Below are 23,216 nucleotides of genomic sequence, written 5' to 3' on the forward strand. Positions count from 1 at the left end.
TTGTGCTCATGTACTTCTGTAGAAAAATGTTCCTGCTTTTCTTGAAATTGTGTCCTGTAGGAAATAAAAATTTCTCTTTCAGAGGTGGCTTTGATTGTTATCAGTTCTTAATTAATTTCTTAATATCGAGGAGGAAGGAAGTAAATGGGAAAAAATGCAATGTACTTGTAATTTGTGAGGCTGCTGTTACTTAGTCCCTACCATATTCAAGACATGTTTTCCTGTCAAATATTTGTAGTACTTGCAGTATTTGTAATACTGGGCATATCCATGATCAGTCACAATTGCTATTTGCAGGGCTGTATTTTTTACCTAAAAGCTGCTGCTTTGCAGCAAATAGTGGGAAAAGAAACCTGAAGATTTTTTATGCTTCAGAGACCCCATCTGTAGGAAAACCAGACAAGTAATCTGTTTATGATACGAAATGTAATGTATTTAAGCAACGTTGATAGATATATCCCTTTTGAGTGTACAAAATTTGGCAAACATTCCACACAGAAGTGTGTTTCCCTACAGGATCCTTTGAGAAGAAAGGAAAAAGTATCCCGAGGGAAAGAATTTTTCCTATGTAAGCAAATTCCGTGCACACATGCATGTGATTTATCAACAGTGATTGTGATAGTTCAATTTTGTGTAGGACTTCTACATAAAATACCTTCAAGGTGAAATTTTTGAACGTCTTAGCCTGCCTATGTCAATCCAAGTGTTCTGTTCAGTGATTGATTTTTCTCTGGGAAGTTGTAGCATCATGTAACACTGTTTCCAAATGTTTGTGTTTGCTTTGCTTCAGTTCTGAAATCTGCTTTGTGGTTTGGCCTAAATAAAGGTGAGACTTAATTCCTCCCTTTTCTGAGGAGCTTTCCATTTTAGGTGTAGTAGTGCCAGAATTAGCAACTGAAATTATGATTGAAACTGGCTTCATTTTTATGTATTTATTTCTGCACAAACAGCCTAACTGCAGTTTTATAAAATACATATACAGTCACACATAGAGATGTCTGCCATGCTGTTCAAGAGTTCTTCCTTGTCATGAATTAAATCTGTTTCATTTCACAATTACCTCATTTGTTTATGAGCATTTGTGGGAACTTGTTGATAGTGTCCTTGCTAAGGAGAGTGCAGTCTGAATTGTTTAAAAGACTACCTTTACAAAATAACCAATGTTAATGTTTCTGCAGCTCTTGAGGGGCAGTGTGTTGCAGGACAGTCAGTCTCCTGTCAGGCAGCAGCAGCCACAGCAGCAGGAAAGGTGTGAGCAATGCTTTCCACCCACACCTTGTTTACAGCTGTTACTTCACCAGGGCTGTTTAACTGCTAACATAACAAAACGAAAAGAGCTTAACTAAAGAACCAGTCCGTTTAATCGTATTTATACTCAGTCCCCCTTTTTGAGGGTGGCTGATGACTTTCACCAACATAGATACTTCTTATTGTTCTCTGGCCTGTGTTTTCTCTGACACACGACGTGCAGATATTCCATTTATTTCTCAGTAGTTCCTCCTGTGTAGTAACCGAATTGGAGATTGTGACTAATGTGTGATGAGTAGTTGCAGATACCACCTTCCAGGTTGGCTGTGTGGGAACCATGTGCTTTATCCTTGAAATCAAGCAGATAGCTTAGCTGTGTCTGTAGTATAACTGGTCTTTGTGGAGATGGGTTAGTTCTTTTCTATGCAAAAAGCCCCCAACCAAACCAAACTGCTGTGGATTTGGTCCCACCTGGAGCAAACACAAGTTGTTGTAGAGATATTCTTGTAATACCAAAGCTGCAAGCAGTTGCAGAAGCTATGGAAGCTTCTTGGTGGAGGTAAAGAAAAGCAGGGCTTTGACTTCTGCTGTTGCAAATGTTGAGTTGGATCAAGTTTGTGATTAAAGAACTTTAGTGTCACATTCCTAAGAAACAGTGGACTTTTAAAAATATCAAAACCAAACCTTGTGTCGGTTCTTGCTTATAAGACGCAGGAGAGGTTGAATGGCTGTGAGATGGTGTCCCGTGCAGCAGTGAGGGTAACATTTGTATCACAGAGCTGGGATGAGGGATGCCTTCTGCAGGAGATGCTGCCCAGCAGGATGGACGAAGCATGACAGCCTCGCAAGCACAAGCACAGAGCTGCGGATGGATGGTCAGAAGAGAAAAACTAACACTGGAATGAATACTCCCACCTGAAGGGTTGTCTCTTAGAGGCTGTTTCTTTCGAGGGAGGGAGCGGATTTTCATCCTTAGGTTTTGGATAAGATACAAAGAAGGACAATAACTCTTCATGGTCACTTTAGCTTGTCGGAGTGGAAGTTCAAAGTTGACATTTTACTGAATGGGCTCTGTTATGGAGAGGTAATAAAGCAACAGCCACGTAGGGCTGTGAGTAAGTGGAAGGAATTCCTATACCTGAAATACCAGAAAACTAAGATAAGGCAGTGAGTTGGTGAGTCTGTTTCAAAACAGGTTTTCTCTTTATCTGAAATCTCCGTGTCCTGTGACTTGGCACTATACGAGCTGTGAAATAGCACTGTGTACACCAGAGCTTTGCCTCCCCCTGCTCTGGTGTAAGCATGTTTCTGCTGAGAACAAAAATGCTCAGATCCTGCTTTTTCCAGCAGTGCTGAAAGGAAAGGCTTTCCCTGCAGGGTAGATGAGTGTTTTGGGAGAAGGCAGTCTGTATTTCTTTGGGAAAGGAAATTAACACTACAGGCCAGGATTCTATTTTTCTTGATGGAGTTTTGCATAGTGGCACTTAGGATAGATTGGCTTAGAGTAGCACAGAATGAGATCAAAGAAACGGTTTGTACAGTGGTATTTTTGATGTTATGAATTAGATATTTATGAGTCCTGGGGGAAAGAAATGCACAGCACAATGAAGCAGCCAGTACAAAAACTTTCAGAAATGTTCCAACACTTATTTGCAGGGATAATGTCTAACTTGATTTCTAGATAACAAAAACTGCAGATTATTCATTTGTGTGCCAGAATTTCAGATGAGTAGAATTTTGTAAGTAAACATTGCATGGTACAAAATGAAATGTATCCATAAAAGAAGAGGTTATCTTGCTTTGCCTGATGTTATCTCACTTAATGATTTCAGTGCTTTTCTGTTTTGCTGCTGAAGTGGTACTCTAGAATTAATGAGAATATAACAATCTTAGAGTAGAAGCTTCTTTCCTCTGGGGCAAAAATGTACTTGTTAAAAGCGTACCACAAACAAAAACCTGGTTAACTTAGTTGCCCAAATAAGCAATAAATATTTAAGATATTGGAAGATCTCCTGAAGTGTCAGGTTGAAAGTATGTTGGTACTACTGAATTAAAATGCTTTGCAGCAGAGGAGATGCACTGCCAGTAATGGGGAATGTTGGACTTTGCCTGCATTGTGCAAATCTAAAGATTTTGCAAATTTGGATTTTATTCACGTGCTACTAGAAAAGTTTTGGAAATAAAGATTGGATAATCAGAGGTAAGCTTTATGAATTGGGACTTAAGTTCTGAAAATTTTTTTCTAAATATATGGACGCTTCTTTGAGCATGAGTTAGCACCATCACTCTGGCAAGAGCAGTTAAAAAATAAGTGGTCCTGGGTGGAGGGAGGGATGTACAGTGATGGAGAATCTGAGATTACTGTGAGTGCTTTTTTTTTTTTTTCCTCTCTTCTTCCCTTCTTCTTCTCCTCCACTCTTCCATTTACAAACTTCCACACCAACTTCCTTGCCTGCCACGTGACTGCTGGTACCTGTCTGTGCAAATGAGTTTGCACAGTACTCCAGGAAAACCAGTATTTCAGATGGTCCAGTGTTTCTCTGTGAACTCTGCATTCGCTGGACTTTGTGATGTTTTGGATAGCAGTACTTTTGTCTGAGTCTGACTGTGGTTATTCATTGTGTTGAGCAGATCAGTGACAATTAATGGTGGCATCTTCTTGTAGATTTGTTCATTAAAGACATAAGGTTAAAGAAGAGTGTTCTAACTGGAAAGTCAGACTGAACTTAAAAGTCAGAACTCGGGTTCTTCAAGACTATATTGAGATTATATAGGTAGTAAGATGCAGCTATGCAGCTTTTAGTCACTCGGTCATAGTCTCCTCCAAGTTAGAGCTCTGAAATAGTCATTCTTCCTATAAAAGCGGTTGGTAGTTTGAGTTACCTTTATTTTCTTTCTTATTTTTATGTCTCTTATAGGAAAGCTCCTAATCTTGCTTCTTGAAAAATGGCGTGCATTTAAACACTGACCTTGCTGCAGTACTTAGGGTAGTTCATGGGTAGCCCACAAGTGTTAATTAACCTTTAGGCAGTGTGGGATGATGAATTTAATTTCATTTAACAGATGAAGAGTGAAGTTAAAAAGAGATTAAGGTCAAAAGCATCTGCTAATTACCTGCTTTTCTAATTAAGTACTTGCCTAATTGAAACTAGAAAGGCTTGATTGTCAAAATGCATAGAAAGGACTGCCCTGTACATGTCAAAAGCCTGATTGCTTCTGGTGGGTTTACCTGTGAGGGCTGAGCACTTTTCCACAGTGATGTCAGGTGTTTTGGGTTAGGCACAGCATGCAGGCTCCTCTGCAGTGAGGCTTTGGGAGTGCAGGAGAGATGCTTTCCTGCTCTGTGTCCTGCTGTTGCCACCCTGGAGCCCCAGGCAGTGGCTGGCTTTGTGTCTGTCCTGCAGAGCTAAAGCCTGTTGAGTTTCTCCATAGACTGGCCTGGGTGCCATCTGCTTTTGCTGCAGGGAGCTGAGTGGTGGCTGAGCCCTCAGTGGAGGGAAAAACTTCAGGGATGTGGTCCCTCTTTAGCATATGAAAAGTTGTTTTCTTAGAAAACTTTAGCTAGATCAGTTTGGGCATTAGGGAGGATGGGGATTAACCTACATCGGTTCATGCTCACTTAATTTGTTACTTTTAAATCAGTATTTTAGCATGGAAATGTTCTAACACTTCTAGCACAATATTTCCAGTGAAGGAATACTAATCTATGTGTGCTAAAGTGTTAATGCATGTGCAACTTAGAGCAGAGCAGCTTATTGCAGCTGTCTCTGGTTGCTGTGTGAATTTCCAAGCCTCTGTGTCGGAAAAGATGCCCCCTGCCCTTCTCCTTACTGTGACATGAAAATGGAGTGCTACCAAATATTGATAAGAGCTTGGGGTGGCTGGGATAGCTGCTGAGCCATTTATATGGGGGATCCCAGGTAGGTGCCCATAGCCACCATGAATTCTGTCTATGGAGTGTAGAGGTCACTGATTTGTATCAGAAATAGTATTTTAGAAGGGGAAGGGCTAGTCTTACCAGGCTGAAGGCCAAGCGTTGAAGAGCAATATCGGAAACAATATCTGGAGCATCAGGAGCCAAGCAATGTTAGGGGAAGAAAAGTACTTAAAAACCACAAGGCTTTTTAAGCAGTGGGTGGGGAAAAACCCTTGAATGGTCTTGCTCTTGAGGTGCACCTCAGTGGAGGTGGAGCTGATGGGAAGAATGTGAGGCAGTGCCTGCAGAATTATCTGCCTCTTCAAGTAATCAAACAGATACCAGTGTCAAATACGAGAAGTGTCCCTAAGTGTTTGTTCTGTTTTTGCAGTCTGCCTATCAAAGCTGGTATCAGCAAGTATGAAATATAAAACTTTTGTGCCCAGTAAGTTATATAGTTACTGGAAACTTAGGCAAGCAGAACACTCAAGTTGATCAAATATGGTGTGGGCAGGGCTGTGCCCTGTGAATCTCATGCTGATGTATTTCTAGATTATCTGTATTAAAAGGTAATGTTGACAGCAGCAGATACACAAGCTTATTACAAAAAATATTTTTATTTTCTGTAATTTGTGGTTATTACTGGATTATTTTTTGTCAGGATGTTTTTATGTAATCTTTTAATTTTTCTCCTTCCTTTGCTTCTTCTTGTCAGGAAAATAAAAATATATGAAAGTCTATGTGCACAAATCTATCTAGCATATACAAATAGAGCTACTAATTGTTAGGCATGAAGTGGTAAATCATCTTACATGTCAGAACAACCCTTTCAAATCAAGTTGGTTCAAAACATGGGTCATGTTCTTTATAATGTAATGGTGCAGGCTCAGAGACATGAACATGCTTCAAACTGACCATAAAGCAATCCACAATATCAAAGGCCAGTAGCAACTGTTGCAATGCAGAATATTCATGGGCTTCAGCAAAATCATCTTATGGATCATCTACAGATAATTAAATAATGCTTGCTATGGACTTGTGATTGAAATGGTTTGTGGAATGGCTAGTGTAATGGATAATTTTTAAATTATTATTAACTACTTGTAGGGGGTAAAATTAGATGGGTCTATGAAACATTAAACAAATCTCATGAGTTGTGCAAGGAAGACAGTCTGTTTGATGTGATGGTCCTAGTGCAGCATCAGTCCTGAGCAAATGAGTGGTGTGAGACAATGTGTTCTTCCTGAAAACCTGAAGAAATGTCTTTGAAGGAGACAAATTTGAGGTTTAGCTAGTGTTGGAAATGTTAATGTCTGCACATTGTCACACTGTCTGCAGTCAGTGACTTACCTGTACCTATCTCAGAACATTTGCATTATTATTCTAAAAAGAAAATAAAGAAAGAACTTACACTTATGTGACCAGTAACAAGCATGAGATCAAGGAGTGCATTGGTTTTAATTTGATGTAGAAAAACTGGAAGATTAGGGAAAAGAGTGAAAAGCTGGCAAAGGAAGCCAAAGTTGTGTGAGATAATTGAGAGAGTTAAAAGCCAGAGTCTTGTGCTTGCAGGAAGGGAGAGCTTGAGAAGAACTTCCCACTCCACTTCCATGCCATAAGCTCTAGGATAATACAGTATTATTTGGATTGCAGCAGAGCTCTTTGAATCCTCTGTGTTCGTGGTGGGTGCTTTGATTCCCATTCTTGTATTCTTCCCATGACTCAGATCCTTTACAAATTTGTGCATGTGCTGGCATTCGGAGGAGATATTGTGAGCAAAAGTATGGAGTCTTAATTCTACTTTTTTCTTTGTTGTTGAAAATTATGAGTTACAGATATGGAACATAATTCTTGATCTTTGCACGTTTTATAAGCTACTTTTAAGCAGAAAATTCTCTGCAGTTTTCTGCAGATCACCTTTCTCATAGAATGTAGGAAAAGTAAATTTGTCAGGTGTCACTCTCGAAATATAAACCTCATCCAGAGTCAGATTTTTCAGTGCTCTTTAGAACAAAAATTGGAAGTTATGCAAATACATACTTTCCCTCACATAAGAGCAGATCATGGTCCTCATGAGAAAAGATTCTTTGGGGGCAGTTATCTCCTGCAATTGTCAGCCAGGTCTTTATACCAGTCCCAGTAATTTCTGCTCCTTTTCCCTAATAAAAGGCTCTTACCATTCTGGGCAAAATGTAGAAAATGGTGTGGGTACCTTAACAGCCAGGGGTTTAAAATTACCTGTGGTTTATGTGGCTTTATTGGGTAAAACACAGGATTTTCCATTCCGTGGTTTAAATTTCCATGTGCTGGAGTTTGTAGAATTTGTTTTTCTGAAATGCTGCTTATGTCTAAAATGGATTCCTTACTTAGATTTAGTCAAAGCTAGGAGGAATTGACTCAGAGGGATAATAATGGATGCTTTGGGTTTGTTGAGGGGGCCCAGAATAGACGGTTCAGTAGTAAGATATTTTTTTCTTTCAAATGTAGCCAGTTCAACACTCTAAGCAGCAAATGATGAAGGGTAATGCTTTTCAAATGCCAGTACCCTCACATGCCTGCTAGATGACATGTGAGGAGTGATACCTGGCTTGGAAGGTTTGTTAAGTACCATCATTGTGTCCTGGATACTCTTTTTGGAGTTCCTGGCCCAGATCTAAGGGGCATTTTGAATTGCTGCCTTGTTTGATCTGGTATGAGTGGTTTGATGCCTGTGGCTGTGAGGAGTCCCACACAGAGAAACCTGTCTGTTCCGTGCTGCTCACTGACTAGGAGAAATGACCCTCATTTTTAGGGTTGTCCTTGTGTCTCATGAGTACAGAATACTAGCATCCCATGTATATCTCTTCTTGCTTCAAAAGCAAGGGAAGAACTGATGTGTTCCTGGCTAAAATTAAAAATCAAACTGATGAACTATGAAAAAAACCGAAACATTTTATTTTGAAAGTTATAGTGCTATATGGTTTTTGCTGTCATTTGAATGCCAGTACTCTTACCTTAAACCAGTTTTTAAGACTGAAATGCCTTAGATTGACATCTGTGTGGATGTCTCCTCACTACTTGCAGTGAGCACTGTGGATGGTGCTTTTTTTCCACACTTGATCTTGTTCCCAGTGTGTCCCTTAAAGGCATAGGTCATCAACAGCTTAAAAAGCACGACCAGCCCATCAGAAATGGTGATGTTTGGTTATAATAAGAATAAGCAGATAACTAAAAAGGTATTTTAAAAATGAATTTAATTAATGAATCAGTAGTTGACTGCACTTACAAATTACTTGCCCTATTTGCTTAACTGGTTTCCCTCTTAAATAAATTTCTCTCTGGTTTAATAAAAGAAGGCAGCTTATGGATGACCTGAATAGATGCATGTCTGTGTCAGCACAGGGGAAAGGACAGATGTTTAGGAGTGGGAGAAGAGGAAGGGAGGAGATGGAATTTTGCTTGCCATTGACTGACTTTGTTCTTGCACAAGAGCTGTTTCCTCTCTGAATGGGGAGGGCATGTCCTTGAAGGAAGGGATTTTTTTTTTTTTAACGTCTTTTGAAGTAGTACTTTAGATTATAAAATATGTTTTAAATGAAAGAAGAAATCTGGAAGAGATTTTGAAAGCTTCTGTGACGAGAAAGTGTAATTTTGAATATTTGTCAGAATGATCTCATGGATTCCAGCTTTGTTTACTTTTAGGGCATCTTCTTTTAAGATAATCCCTGTTGAGTTATTTTCAAGACACTGCCAAGAAGGGCATGTTGGAATTCAGTTGAATATTTGCTGTAATGGGTGAGATATTTGGATTGGGGATTATTAGTTTTAATTCTCTAATAGTTGCCGGGGTAATATATGGTTGTCATCACTTGAAACAGATGCTGCTTCTGTAGAATGCTTTCTGTAGAAAGAACTATGAAATGTCTTCCAAGTGTGCTACTGTATTCCTTGATCAACCAAATTACTTCTGATTTCCCAGTGATATCCTTGTCCTCCAGCTTCTTTCAGTCGCTGTGTCTCCTGTGCCCTCTCTGCAATGTAATGCAAAGCAGCCACTGGTGGTTTGGAACCTCCTGTTGTGCAGCAGGGCACATTGCTTTGCCTGGTTTGAAATCAGCTGAATGGCTCAACCTCCTCGGCCTTCTCCTCATGCCCCGTTTCTGTAGCTGTGCCTTCTGACAAGCTCTTGTGTTGAGAGGATCCTTCTGCCTCTCTGTGCTGTGCCAAGGCTTGAGCCTCACAGCTCACAGAGGAGTGCATTGGTCACCTCCTCTGCCATCTCACCGGGTGAGATGAGGTGGTCACCCCCACAGGGCAGGAAGATTTGCTCTCCTGTTGTTCTTCTGAGTTCTAATTAGTGACATAACTGTGCCTTTGGGAGCTGCAGCAGCCAGCTAATCCACCCCAGTTTTGGGGTTCAACAGCAACAGTCTGGTCAATGTTAGTAGCTAATGGGAAATAAAGATGTCCAGAGATGTGCAGAGCGTTTGCTTCTGTGCTCATCAGAGAGACCCATCAGCAGTGGAGCCTTTCCTGGTTTGGTAATTACTCTTGTTTGGACTCTACACAGGGAGCTCAGTAAGATTTGGCTTCCAAAATGATGATTTGACATAGCTACTTATTCCTTTTACAAGTGTTTTATAGTGATCTCCTGTATATTTATGCAGCCTGGGAACATATCCATAACTTATCCATTATAATGGATAATGCCTATTAATTGAAGACTTTGGCCAACAATAAAAGAAAAAAATTAACTTATGGGGGGCTTCCCCCTTTTTTTTCCCTCCTTTTTTTAAGGAAATGTCAAACTTCTATCTTCTGTTTGGACTGCTACTCAGTGTAAGAGAAGTTTAAAAGTTGATAATATTTTGAAAGTAATTGTTTTCTGGAGTATTCATTCTGTCTGGTCCACTGCATCTATTTAAAGGCTAATACTTGCAGGATAGTAGAAATATGAGTTATATGGTGTTTTAAATTCATTTGGTTTCCTGAGTAAAAGCTTTTCTTCATGGATTAATGTGCATTTACCTTGTTTCCTTTTTGTATGCTGCATAGGCATGTATGGATGTAGGAACTTTTCCCAACTCCTTAAAACCAGATGGGAGTTTATGTTTTGACCATGAGGGTTTTAATAAAAGAATCTTAACACAGTCCTTCCCAACCTGGGGTAGGTGTCACAGGTCTGGGTTTGTAAAGTCCTGCTGAAAGAGCATTGGATGTGCTGGGCTGTGGAGTCATTAAAATCAATTTTCTGCATATAGGGAGGTACAGTTATGAATGGTGGTAAAAAAAGTATTTTTGTTGAGTCCTAATCTGTTCTCTCTGGATCTCGATTTGATTATGTACCTTATTAATTAATTAATGCAGTCCTTTCTATCAGCTAGAAGGAATATAGTAGTAACTATGAAGTGTACACTTCTGCTTTTGCTGTAACCAAACTGTGAATTAAAACAATATGCAAAACTGTCATCTAGGGGCTGGTTTATTATTGTAACCTTAACTGTTCCTTTCAGTTCAATAATAATTGTGGATACATTTCATTACTAAAGAACTTTTAGGGTTTTTTTACTAATTCATTGTAGGAACTTAGTTTGTGTTGTGAAACTATTAATTATTATGCTTTACTTTGGTTGGTTCAATTCTTGGTCTTTCAGTAGTGAGTATCATGTTTTAACTGTGTGGAAGTTGGCATTAAATTCCTTAATCTCTTTCATAGTGAATTCAGTGGAGGAATTTGGCACAGTATTTCTTTTGTTTACACGTATTTTGAAAGTGCCCCTACCGCAAGTATTGCAAAGATTAATGTGTTTTGTTGTTTTTTTTTAGGGAAAATCCAAGTATTAGGACTGTGGCTTATATTAACTTTTTTCTCCTTGATATGTATTTCTAAGATTAGTGAAAACTGTAGTTTAGACTGAATAGAATCACAGTAATGATACCAGCTATTTACCTTACATTTAAATTTGCTGTATTTATTTTGCAGAATATGCACTTAAGCGAACTATATAATACAGGTGATTTTTTGTATCGCTATACTAGAAGTTCCTTACTGAATTTTTAGGAAGCCTTAAACAGGATGGATAAGGAATTCAATACCTTGTGATTGAGCTACATAGTCTTTTACAGAGTTGGCTTTTTTTTAAGTGATTGGCCTATGATTTATTACAACAGCCAAATACAAAAATCTGTTGCGTGTTATTTTGGCTTGGCAAAAATAATGCAAAGAACTGTCAAAAGCAAAGAGTAAGCAGAAGCTATAATTTCCTTTTTACCACTGAAGAATAGATTTGGCTGGGTTAGGCCTTCAATGCTAATCTATCTCTGTGTGGCCAAACAGATTTTTGGAACCTTTTTGTAGTGCATTTATTTTCTCTGCTCTCCAGGCCAAGTGTTATAAGGTTGTATGTTTTTTGGCACATCCAGGGTAGTGATGTGAAAAAAGTGAAAGAGAGGGAATTGAAATTAAGAACTCTGATCTAGACCATTTAAATTGAGATTGCCACTTGATGCAATTAGGTCATTGTTAACAGTACTTGTAGGTTCAACTGTGGACTTTTTTTTTAACTTTGAAACTTGCTTTACTTAAGGGTCATAGTTAAAATTCTTAAACAATTCCACACGAATACATTGCAGAATTTTACTGCAGTTTTATACATTTTTGTTAATTCAAATGGGTGTTTAAATAAGATGAATTTTCAGTCTTTCTTCTATTTGTAAGCATGTTTTTCACAGGAAGCACATTGCCTCTCTTGATTTTAATAGAGCCACGCTCTTTAAGCCTTCTCTCTTAGCTAATGATTAGTAATGATTTCTGTCTTGAAGCATTAATTTGATGTTTGCCTGAACACGTTTGTTAGAATTGTCTTCAGTATTTCAGAATGATGGAACAGATGTACTTGTGCTGTATATGCCTCTTTCTGTGTCTTCTGGTTCAGAACAAAGCATTTCAATGCCTCTTTCTTCTCTGCTTTGCCTCTGTACAGATGACAGCATCTCAGCTGCGAGCACCTCCGATGTCCAGGACCGTCTTTCAGCCCTGGAGCTGAGAGTGCAGCAACAAGAAGATGAAATCACCGTGCTAAAAGCAGCCTTGGCTGATGTGCTGAGGCGTCTTGCTATCTCTGAAGACCATGTAGCTTCTGTGAGAAAATCAGCACCAAGTAAAGGTAAGCCCAAATTTGGTAAACTCTTTCTAGAGTCACACTGTGTTATCATGTCACAGTGTTCTCCATTGGTCACTTGTTTTTTCCCTCTTCTGTCTCCTGTGGGAAGACAGATCTATTTTGAGCTGGAGGGGTTAGGTTTATAACAATGGCTTAAATATATACGGCCAACAAATATCTGAAATATGCTTATTAATCAGGCTGTTTGCTAACATTTTTATGTTCTTGATACCCCTGAAAATTTTCCTTACTTCTTGATAAAAGATTCCTGTTTTAATTTCAAAGGTGGAATGTTAACCTGCCACTGCAGGTTCTGGGGCCCATGGACGGTTTTGAGTCTCAGCTTTGACTTTGCCTGGAAATTACTCAACTGAAAGGGCATATTAGAGATTACATTTTCTCTTGCTCCTAAATTACAACCAAAACAAAAACTAAAGTACTTTGCCACCAAGTAAGAAGACTTTCTGAATGTAGTTAATTTTTGTTCCAGTGCAGAGATAACTCACCACCAGTAGATGTAATGTAAGAAATGGCCATGTAACAGCAATATCTCTTCTTTTATATTGCAGCACTGAAATATGTAGGATTGTTTAAAAGTAAAGAAAGGAGATGCTTCTTGCACTAATTTTTGTATGCTTCTCCCTGGCCCCCAGCCCCCATACATTTCATTTTGTGTTCTGGAGAAGTATTTGAATAGCGTTTTGAACTTACTCCAACTTAAAGTTGTGTATTTGAAGTGAATTATGGCTGTGTATGTTTCTGGCATATATCAGGTCTCTGATTATATAAAAGATTAGGTCATATTTCAAATAAATCACGGATTTAATTCACCATAATTGCAAGTAACCACATCAAGCCATGCAGCACAGACATCTCTGAGATCAATCCCTGTGTGAGTCTTGCAGTGCCCCTATTACCCCAGTGCCAGTAAAGTGCTGAACTGATATGTAGCCTCTTGCTTGTTTGGGTGACCCTTTTATATAGGCTGAAAATGCTGAAAGTTTGGACTATTTCAGATGTGACAGAGGGATCGAATTTCTTAATTGTTTTTGCAGTCTCTCTGCCAGATGGAAGGAAGTCATGATGCTTAATTGGCTTGGGCTCTGAATCCTGCCATTCTCTGTAGTAGACTGTTGTCATCTCTGCTTATAAGTGCAGCTTTATCTACCCGGTTTATATGTCTGGTCTCATCAAGATTGAAACTTCTTTTTCAAACTCTTTTTAAATATAGCTTTAGCAGCTATTTTGACTAGATCACTCTGGTGTCTGCTGTCCAGTATGAGAAAAAGAAAATGTCCAAGTGAAAAACTGTGGGCAAAACGTGTGCACCATAGTGCCTTATTCTTCCTATAATGCAGAGAGGCTGGGGTGTGTGCAAACATGGCTAAAACCCTTTGGCTTGAAGCTGTCTAACACCCAGCAAACTTTGTGTAGAGCGGGGCAAACTTCCCGTGTTCTGCAAAATGCCTTGGGGCTATCTGCTTTCTGGGGGTCTTGGGACCATACTGAATTCTCTAAATCCATTTATTTGGTGCAAAGTAAACTAATTATTTGGAGGAAGAAGAGCAGAGGGAGAGTGGAATATCTTCAGTTTGGTCATATTATATCTCTACAAATGAATGGCAACAGCATGGAACTGTGAAGAAAGAGATGGAAACAGGGACAGAAGACATGTATGATCTAATTCACTGAACTGAATTATGACTAATTGGCACTGTATTTGATTGATGATGGATGTGTTCCCATTGTGTTCAGTTACCCAATACCACCAGACAACCCATTAGCTTCAATGCTAATCATGAAATCAGTATACAGAATTCACAGAAGAAAATTTTTACATGCAGAGACTGGAATTTTAAGAGACTAAAAATAGACTTCAAGAGTAAACTTGGGATTAAAACAAGTTCACACATTGCTCTTTGCAATACCCTAGGTTCTACTTTTGATTTCTATATTTTAAATTCTTTCAATAGCCAAAAAACTCTTGTAATGTCATAACAGAGATAAAAGTGTTACTTTTTTTTATGAAGTAGAATTAGAAGATGATCCCAATTGCCATACAAAAATAATAGTCAAACAAGTAATTGTTACATTTTCTTTGAAGTATTATGTATGCATATAACAGATTCTTACTAGTCAAGACATGCTTGCTGCAAAGGTAACTATGTTCCTCCAAAACTCATTTTGGTGTTTCTGATCCTGTCAAGAATCTGGATTTCTGCATTACAATAATGCACTTTCATGTAAAATATTATAGGTAAATTTTCATTTTAAAAAATGCTGAGGCTTTCAGTCACAGTAGTATTTTTCTCTGCAGCAGCCTTTAAATACATACTGACATAAATAATGAGTTAAGAGAATAGATGTGTATATATACTTCTGAATACATGGGGAGAGATGTGTTTAATCTGAAGTGAAATAAATACTTTTAAAACAAACTGAACTTAACAAGAGTAATAGTACCAGAAAAAGCCATCCTGAGTCTTTCCATCAAACAATGGAGTTTTAATACAAGGCTAACCTAGTTTGAAGGGTGGCTTTTCTACTGTTTGCTGAAATGAGTTTTCTAAAACCTCTCAATTTTTTTTTCTTGTTGCCACCTCAGCAGTGTCTTAGAAGAGAGATTTTTCATGGGCTAAAAATAAGTGTTGTGAGCAGACAGTGAATCACACTGAAAGGGACAAATCCATCCTGATCGCTTTTTCACTGATTTTTCTTATTCTGAAGTTGATGGCTCGACTTAGTGAACAAAGTGATCTCTTCATCCTTTGTCTAGTTTGTCTGCATGGCACATCTGGTGATCTAATTCTGTTCTTAATTTCCTTTATTTTAGATTGACAGATTGAAACAGTAGCTGAAGATAAAGTTTTTGCATTATCCTTTAAATCTTTGTTTTTCTTCTTTCCCCTGCAGTTCTGTCACATGCTTATTTTGAGCTTAGTCCAGTCTCCAATGAAAAAAATCACATGGTTGGGGTAGATTTATACTTCTAACTCATGGGCTCTCAGTCAGGAGGTTGCTACTACCTATGATCTTGTAAAGCTGTGTCTCAGAAGCAGACGGCTCGTCATCAGGGATTTGTGAACTGTAGAAGATAAGATAAAGGGCAAGATTTTTTAGGCACCTCAGTGTCTCCTAGTAAAGCACGAAGTGGAGATACTGTATAAGGAAAATACCTCTAGTAGGGATTGCAACAGGATTAGCACTTGTCTGTATTTCACAGTGAGAAGCAGGCTGGGAGTGTTTGCACGTAACTTCCCAATCAAAGTTATTAAATAGAGCAAATCTTTTCAATGTAAAAGGACTGTGATACTGCTTCTCCATTTCTGCATGCAGCTGAGAATAGCTACACCAAGAAGAAATTACTGGGTCCAAAGACAGTGTTCAGGATTAGAAATGTGAAAGGGCTTGGTAAGGAATCCTGTCCCCAGCAGCTACGGGGCTTGTAGGGATCATAATGTGGGGGTGAGTTTATGGGTTTCATTTCTTTTCTTTCTCTTTCTTTTCTTTTTAAATACATGACTTGGTAAGAAAAATTTCTTCAGTGGGAAATTATTTGCATTTGGCAGCTCTGCACTCTTGTTGCCACATGCCTCTGCAGTTGATGCATGATTGATGCTGTTAGCATTCACAAAAAGTTCCAATAACAAAGATTACCTGGACACTGAAGAAAAGGAAAGCATAAAGCAGTCTGGTACTCGTGGCTGCCAGCAAGATAGATTGGCTCACAGCTAGTGCCTGGTAAACCTATTAAAACCTTCCAGGGTGTCAAAATATGTGTAACAGAACAGGAGATTTCATCCCTCAGGCTCTGGGTGTGCAGACAAGTTTGTGGCACACTATGGCACCAGTGAAATATCTCAGACTAATCATTTCACTGGAGTATGAGCTTGTGCCTGAAAAACTACATCTGATGTCTACCTGTAGAGAAACAAAGAGTTCATGTCCTTCTTCTGGACACAGAAATAATTAGGAGAGTTGACAAAGGTTAAAACTTTGGAGGAACATTTCCTATTGCTTGGACAGGAATTGGTATTAAATAACTCATTTGCAAATTCAACTCACAAAGTGAAGTTGCAATAGTGAATGGCAATTTGCAGAGAGGGTTTCCCATGATAATGAAGAGTGGCAAACTGAGAGGTATTTTATTTTACTTAAAGCAGTGATCTTGGGGACCTGCAAAAGCAGGTATGTACTGGAAATGCAATTGGTAGGAGTTTTTTTACTTTTTTTTTTCTTTCCTTTGTGCAGTGAGCTTTTATAAGAGGTGCCCATTGAATTTTCCTTGTTTTCTTGCTCCCTTCTCTTGTATGAAATATTATGTCTCATCAAATTCCATCTCATTGCACTCATGTAAGCAAAGTACATTAATTTCTTTAAGCCATTTTGTTTTATGTTAACAAAAATTGAGTTCAGGTGTTCAGCAAGCTTCGTTAATGAAAGCATAAGACAGATTTGAGTTTTGTTTTTTTTAGTCTTTACAGTATTCAACAAGCAGAGCTGTTCTAATAACTGAGTATATGTTGTCTAATCAGTAAATGTTAAAGAAACAGGAAATAGAAGTGTAAATAGGAAAATGCTTGTGGTAGTGGTAGGATATAGGTTCTTATCCACCATATTAGAACTAACCTGGCAAGCTTGTCTGTGGATCATTTTACTCATGGGAAAAGTCCTATTGAAGTCTGCAGGCTGCATGCTCACATAACAAATAATGATACTCTTGAGGTCTTAATGCATTTCCCAGGTACTGTTTTTAGTGCCATCTGTTCTTTCTGCATTTCTTCCCATTTTTTTCCTATCTTCTGCTCTGACTTACTGAATATTTTCTTTTTCTTCTGTTATGCTTACTGTTCTTGATTCATATATTTTTCCTTTATTTAAAGAACTTGGATCTAGAGGGCTTTAATGAGCTTAGGGTCACTAGCCAGCTAAACCAAGTCTAGGAAGGAGAAGTGAAGGACAAAGTTCAGAGGTATTTTTTAAAGTTCTGTAACCTAATAATCTTGTTCATTGCAGAGGAATATTTTTGGTTGTGGTGATAAATATCCTTATTCTGTTTCCATGTGTTTCTTACAGTTTGGGGTATGTTTTGTGCATTTGTGTACTTCTCTTAGAGTAGCATGAGCAAATTTTCTTGAGTGGTACTCTGCTGTTCTCCGTGATGCTTCTCAAACTAAGAATTTTAATGTTGAAAGAGTCCAATGTTGTTACTAACTTTTTTCAAATGAAAACTCCTTATTTATAACACTTGAGTAGCTTTCTCATCACTTGTTTGCCAGAGTATATCAAATTGTTTCAAATTACTATAGTTAAAATTTTATTTCCTCTGCTTAGAATTAGTCCATTTGGCAATTAGTTGAACATGTAGGTGGTGCTTCTGGGAAAGTATAGCAAAATAAGATATAAGGGGGGAGGAGAAGAGCTGTGTGATTTGAATAAGCAATTGGCCAAACAAGTCTTCAGTTTCCTGTAGCATGTTTTAAAATGCCTGCCCAAAGAACAGAGACATGGCTCCCCTAACACCTGAAAAATTAGTTTTGTATCCCTATGAGGATCATTTAAAGTTAGAAATATATGGGTTAAGTCAATATTTATAAAAATCCTGTAGGAAATCTAAAAATAAATATTTAATTACTTTTAACATCTAAGTTAGTTTATCTGCCTACTAGGAGAGATGCCCTTGGAGCTCAAGTTGTTTATGCATACACTCTCAAACTGTTGCTTGTTAACATGCCTCTATTTGGATAGTTCTTTTCCTTTTAATAGGAAATGACAAATAATGTATGCTTTATAGCTGTCTGTTGAAATTTGTGAAATTTGGCTTCCATTAAAAAATATAAAAATGTTTATTTTTTCAGCTAGTTGTAATTGCTATAAGAATAATAAAGGTTGTTGAAACTTAGTTGTCTTAAAATTTGATTATTAAACAAGCAGAAGCATAACCTATAGGTGGTGAACTGAACTATTTATCCTGATTTGTTTTGTTCATTATTTGAGACCTTGTGTCTCACCCTGACCTGTCTTCGTGTGATAGAAGAAGAGGACACTTTTTCAACCTAAGAAGTTTTAATCAAAATTTGACTCTTGTCAAATTTAGTATGTAGATTTGTCTAGTATATAAGTGAAGTAGTTGAATGAAACAGAATGCTGAAGAAAAAATTTCCTTACCCTTCAGAATACAGTACTCTCTTTGAAAAGAGTTTTGGTGCTCCCAAGCTGTTTCTTTGCCAGCATCTTCTACGGGCTGAGGGACTTGACATCCTTTGAAAGTCTGGAAGCAGAGCCATGATTAGAGTTAGCTGCTTTTATACCATTCATTGTAATACCTTGAAGTAAGTCTTAAGATTTGTCATAATTTCTATTGATTTTGATGTTGTTCTATTAGGAAGGAAGTGCAGATAAGATCTTATGTTCTGCTATACATATAACTATTTCTGTCTGTTTTTCCACAGCTCACTCTGTGGGTTCTCTGGAGAGTTACACATACTGTATACTTGTTTAGTAAGAGTACTAAATTGGTTTTCTGTCCTTCCAGGCAGAAAACCCCATGGCATGTAATGTATTTATAATCTAGAGGTCTGTCACATTTTGCTGAAAGTTAAATAGTTTAAGGTTGTTGAAGGATTTGGATATTGTATGCCTTAATGGGGGAAAAAAAAGGAAAACCTACCTTTAAAAAAAAATCAACTTTTTTAGTTTTGTAAGATGTCATTTCTTGAGCTTTTTCTTTTAAATCCACTTGAATTAAGTGCCCATAGAAGAAACTTTGATATAGTTGCAGCTACTTATTTTAAATTGAAATTACCTGAAGAAGAGAAACAAGTGTTTGGTTTTTCCTTGTAAGAAAGGCAGTTTACCTGTCAGGAAATTAGCAAATGCAAAGATATTGAAGAAATTGTTTCAATAAACATATTTGATAATTTGATTTGTAGAATAAACTACATTTTAATGTAAAATACTCTAAGTTTTGGGTTTGGGAAGCAAAGTGAATTACTAATTCTCAGCTCTAGCACCTTGTAAGTATGTTTGGAGGGAAAAGCTATCATGTTATCACAGGACACACATTTTCGAACTTACCACTCTTTCTAACAGCTTGGCTTCATTTTTTCCCCAGTTAACTAATCAAGACTGATAAAGAATTGGAAATAGATTTTTGGTTTATTGTGGTCTGTTTTTTCTAATCCTACTTATCTTTCATTCACACATTTGTATACTTGACAGATGTTAATAAAATGTTTCTTTTGAACTCTACAGATACTATTCTATGAAAATTATCAGAACAGAGATGAATCCGTTCCATAAAAGACATTTTTTACCACTTTGATCTCTGACAATTTGGCCTTAATCCTGGTCACCATACACAGCCTTTTCATTCTACGTTCAGTTTATGTCTGGCTTTTGTTCCAATCTAGCAGATAAAGCTAAGTGCTATTCAGTCTGAAAAATTTCAGACTGTTTATGCTAGGAGGTGGTGTACGACGTGATATTGGCAGAGATGTGCAGCCCAGCGCTGGGAGAACTCTATTGTTTCAGTGTATTGATCTGGAATTTGTGTTCTCCTATGCTGCTTCATTGTTTCCAGGTCTCTCAAGCAAAAGCACTTGACTACCATGAAGGGCTGTCTCTGCAGTGAAGAAGGTTATAGAGTTGTTAACTTTTGGCATCTTTTGACTGCAGAGATGCCCTGGTTAAAAATCATTAAGAGAGATGTATGGTTTGGACTGGTGCTTCAGCTGCCTTGGACTTCTGACCCAGCTGGGAAGATCTCCCTGGTGTAGCCAGGCTTCACTGCCTTGGATGTGCATAGGACTTAAACTCACCTTTCCTATTCATGGTTTAAAATATAAATGCATGTCCTTTACATATAATTGTGGATGATTAATTGAATTTTTTTCTTCCTTTTAAAAATAGGTATTCTAAAGTCACTTTTGACTATCTAATTAACATGCAGTGTATAGAGAATTTAGAAAGGTCTTGTTTCTTCAGAGTCTTGAGTGTGGGGTTTGGGGGTTTTTGTTTGTTGGGTTTTGTTTTTTTTTTTTTTTTGCTTTTTTTGCTTTCTTAAATTTTATTGCACATTGAGTGTGGCACACTGGTCAAGATTTTGTTCTGGGGTGTAAGAAAGCCTGGTATATTTTTGAAACTTGAGAAAAAAAATGTCACTGCAGTTTTTAATCTTGATTATGTCTAATTGTTAGTCATTTTGCAAAAATAATTTTTACTTCAATTCAAAAATCTTAATCTCAAATGTGATTTTGCATGTCACTCGTTGACATTAGGAAGTACTTTGCCGATCTACCATCAATGCTGTAAAACAATCCCAAAGCTGCTGTCTGGATCCCTTTTTTATTGTAATTGTATTCATCATTGCATGAAGCAGTGCATATTCCTGTCGTGGTTTTACACTGATGTAGAGTTTTATCTGTAATCAGTTTTGTCCCTGGACATGAGCAAGAACTAACTCTTTCCATACCTAGCAGGGGGAATTATTCTAGATATAGTCAGTAAACAAAATAGCAGTGTGCTCCTTGCACACTGACAGTGTGTTCCCCATCTTAATAAGTTCCTGTCCTTTACACATCCCACAGAATGCTTTACCCACCACGCTGAGAGTTACTGCTGTTACATCTCCTGATTCGCATGTCTGGAAAGCCATGCTAGAGCTGGTTGGAGAGACATTCATCTGTTACAATGAGCAGACAGAGATGTTAAGGTCATATACAGTTCAAGAGTGAATCATAGGCCTTGATATTATGCATCTCCACAAAGAAGATGACTGACTTTGTCACTGAAAAGAAAAGAAGCTAATTTATAAGTTTCTATAGTAAATGTGCTTTCTAAAGTCACACGCTTTTGTTCTTGCATCTGAGTTACATGGGGTAAAAAAATCTCTTGAGCTTCAGAGGTTTTGTGCAGTATATTGAAACAAATTCTAAAACAAATTTTCTATTCCAAATCTTTATGTTGCAAATAAAACAGTCTCTAAAAAGTACCAATTGGAAGGATTCATACCAAATTTATTTATACAGAATTTAGGAAGAACTATGATCTTTGAAGTGTTTTTGGATTTTAGGTGTGTCTTTACTTTCTTCAGACTTCCTTTATTCTCATTTTTGCCTGGGATATTCCACATTTGACTTTCCTGATCTAAATTTCAGATGTGATCACATACTGCTTGGTGCATTTGAAGCAGTGTTTGGTTTGTGTAGGCCAGCCCATTTCTGCATTCATCCAAATAGTTCTGACATCTAATATTCCCTCGATGGTTATCTCTTGTATATAATGTGGTAGTTTAAAGTAAGAATCAATTTGCCTCTCAACCTGCTTGAAAGAGCTGTGCTGTGACACATGGCTGGTAGTTTTCAAATGAAGCATCTGTGTGAGTTTGTCCTCTGTACACAGAGCTGTCGATTCCCCCCAGCTGCTGTTTTACTCCTCACTTTTATCTTCAATGTGTGGCCTCATGCCTTATCTATCTCACACTATTCAAAGCCTGCCACAAGCACAGACCTGTTATTTTTCTGTCAGTCGTGTCCTCTGTGTTTGTTGCTGAAGTCAGAGTGACTGGCCACCACAACCCTAGGAGATGCAATCGAAGTTTGCTGTCTCTGAAATGGGCGCGTGACACAGAAGGGCTCAAAAGTGACCACTGGTTTTTGGATGCTTAATGTGAGATTAACCTGGGGATCTTTCTCAGGGAATGTTATACTTCTGAAGGGAAAAGTACAAGTCTAGCACTTTAAAATTTAGAGGAAGGGGCAAAATTCTCTGAGTAAGACCTTGGAAATAAAATAGGCACACAAAAAAAGGGACACAGTTAGTGGGAGAGGATGAAACGTCAGGGTCAAGTAAAATGCCTTGTATTTCACTGGCATTCTGTGGAAGAGGCAGGTCTGGGAGCTAATTGCCAGACTAGTGTTCAGCTCTGAAAATAGAAGAGCCTTTGCTCCCCCTTGTCTTCCTTGCAATCCCTCCCACATTCATTGCATAGTTTTAAACTTCTGCAATGAGTGAAGTGGGCATCTGACAGACAACGGCCTTCTTCACATATACACTCTTGATTCATCCCTGGAGAGAGTCTGTAATGTTCACTGGATGTGGCAGATGTTCTACAGAAGCGAGCGCTATCAGAAATTTAATAGCTGTACCATAGGGCATATACTGAAAGGTATTTTAAGATGGAAGGGGCAGCTGAAATGAAACTGGAAATACTGATTTTTAAAAAAATTTTTTTTTAAATCCTTAGAATCACAACCCTTAAATAACTTAATAAGTTTTTCATGACGTCATAGCAGCTTACCTCTATCACAGCATATTCTTGCCTGCCTTAGTGTCCCAGGTTTCCTGGCCCAGCTGCTTAGGTTAAGGTTTCATGAGTATATGTCACTGGATGTTTCTCCTGAATGCTCAGGCTGCTGCTGTGTGATACCAGGTCCACAACTGAGAGCTTTTTGGTGTTCATGTGGATCTCTGGATGTAGTTATAAAACCTTACATTCTTCAATATTGCTTTTCTCTAGGTCAGCCAAGCCTCCGAGAAGCTATCTCGATGTCATGTATAACTAATGGGAGTACAGGAAGCAGGAAAACAAGCCACGGTTCATCTGTTTCTGTTGCCAGAAAAGAAACACTTTCATCTGCTGCAAAAAGGTACCAAATTATTATTAATACTCCAATTTTTATATATTAAGAAACCCCAAAACCAAACAGAGCAAGAGTCTGATTTTTGTCTCTGCACGACACTCAGCAGAGCAGCCTGAAGACCAGTAAATCACAAATAAAATTTGGAGATTTACCATGCTATCAGGCTGTGTGCAGAAGAGTTCTAAAAACAATTCAAAAATGGAGAGTATTTCTGTGGTGTGTAGTGTCCAAAATGAATTCTCACTAAGGGAATAGGAAAATGTATTT

The 23,216-nt window shown here is 38.0% G+C and overlaps 1 protein-coding gene across 5 annotated transcripts in view; it reads left to right on the plus strand.

Annotated features, from left to right (window-relative positions):
* Positions 1-23,216, plus strand: part of EML4 (EMAP like 4) — a 146,256-nt gene that overhangs the window by 65,788 nt on the left and 57,252 nt on the right. For 2 of the 5 annotated variants that reach the window (XM_088161221.1, XM_088161219.1), the window contains exons 2-3: positions 12,127-12,309; positions 22,826-22,955. In XM_088161221.1, coding sequence (XP_088017347.1) covers positions 12,127-12,309; positions 22,826-22,955 — 313 coding nt within the window. Of the gene's footprint in view, positions 1-10,728; positions 12,310-22,825; positions 22,956-23,216 lie in introns of those variants that run through there. The other 3 variants (XM_088161220.1, XM_088161223.1, XM_088161222.1) reach the window with 3 other exon arrangements.

The sequence above is a fragment of the Sturnus vulgaris genome, chromosome 3 (assembly GCF_052056855.1).
Source record: "Sturnus vulgaris isolate bStuVul1 chromosome 3, bStuVul1.hap1, whole genome shotgun sequence".
NCBI lineage: Eukaryota > Metazoa > Chordata > Aves > Passeriformes > Sturnidae > Sturnus > Sturnus vulgaris.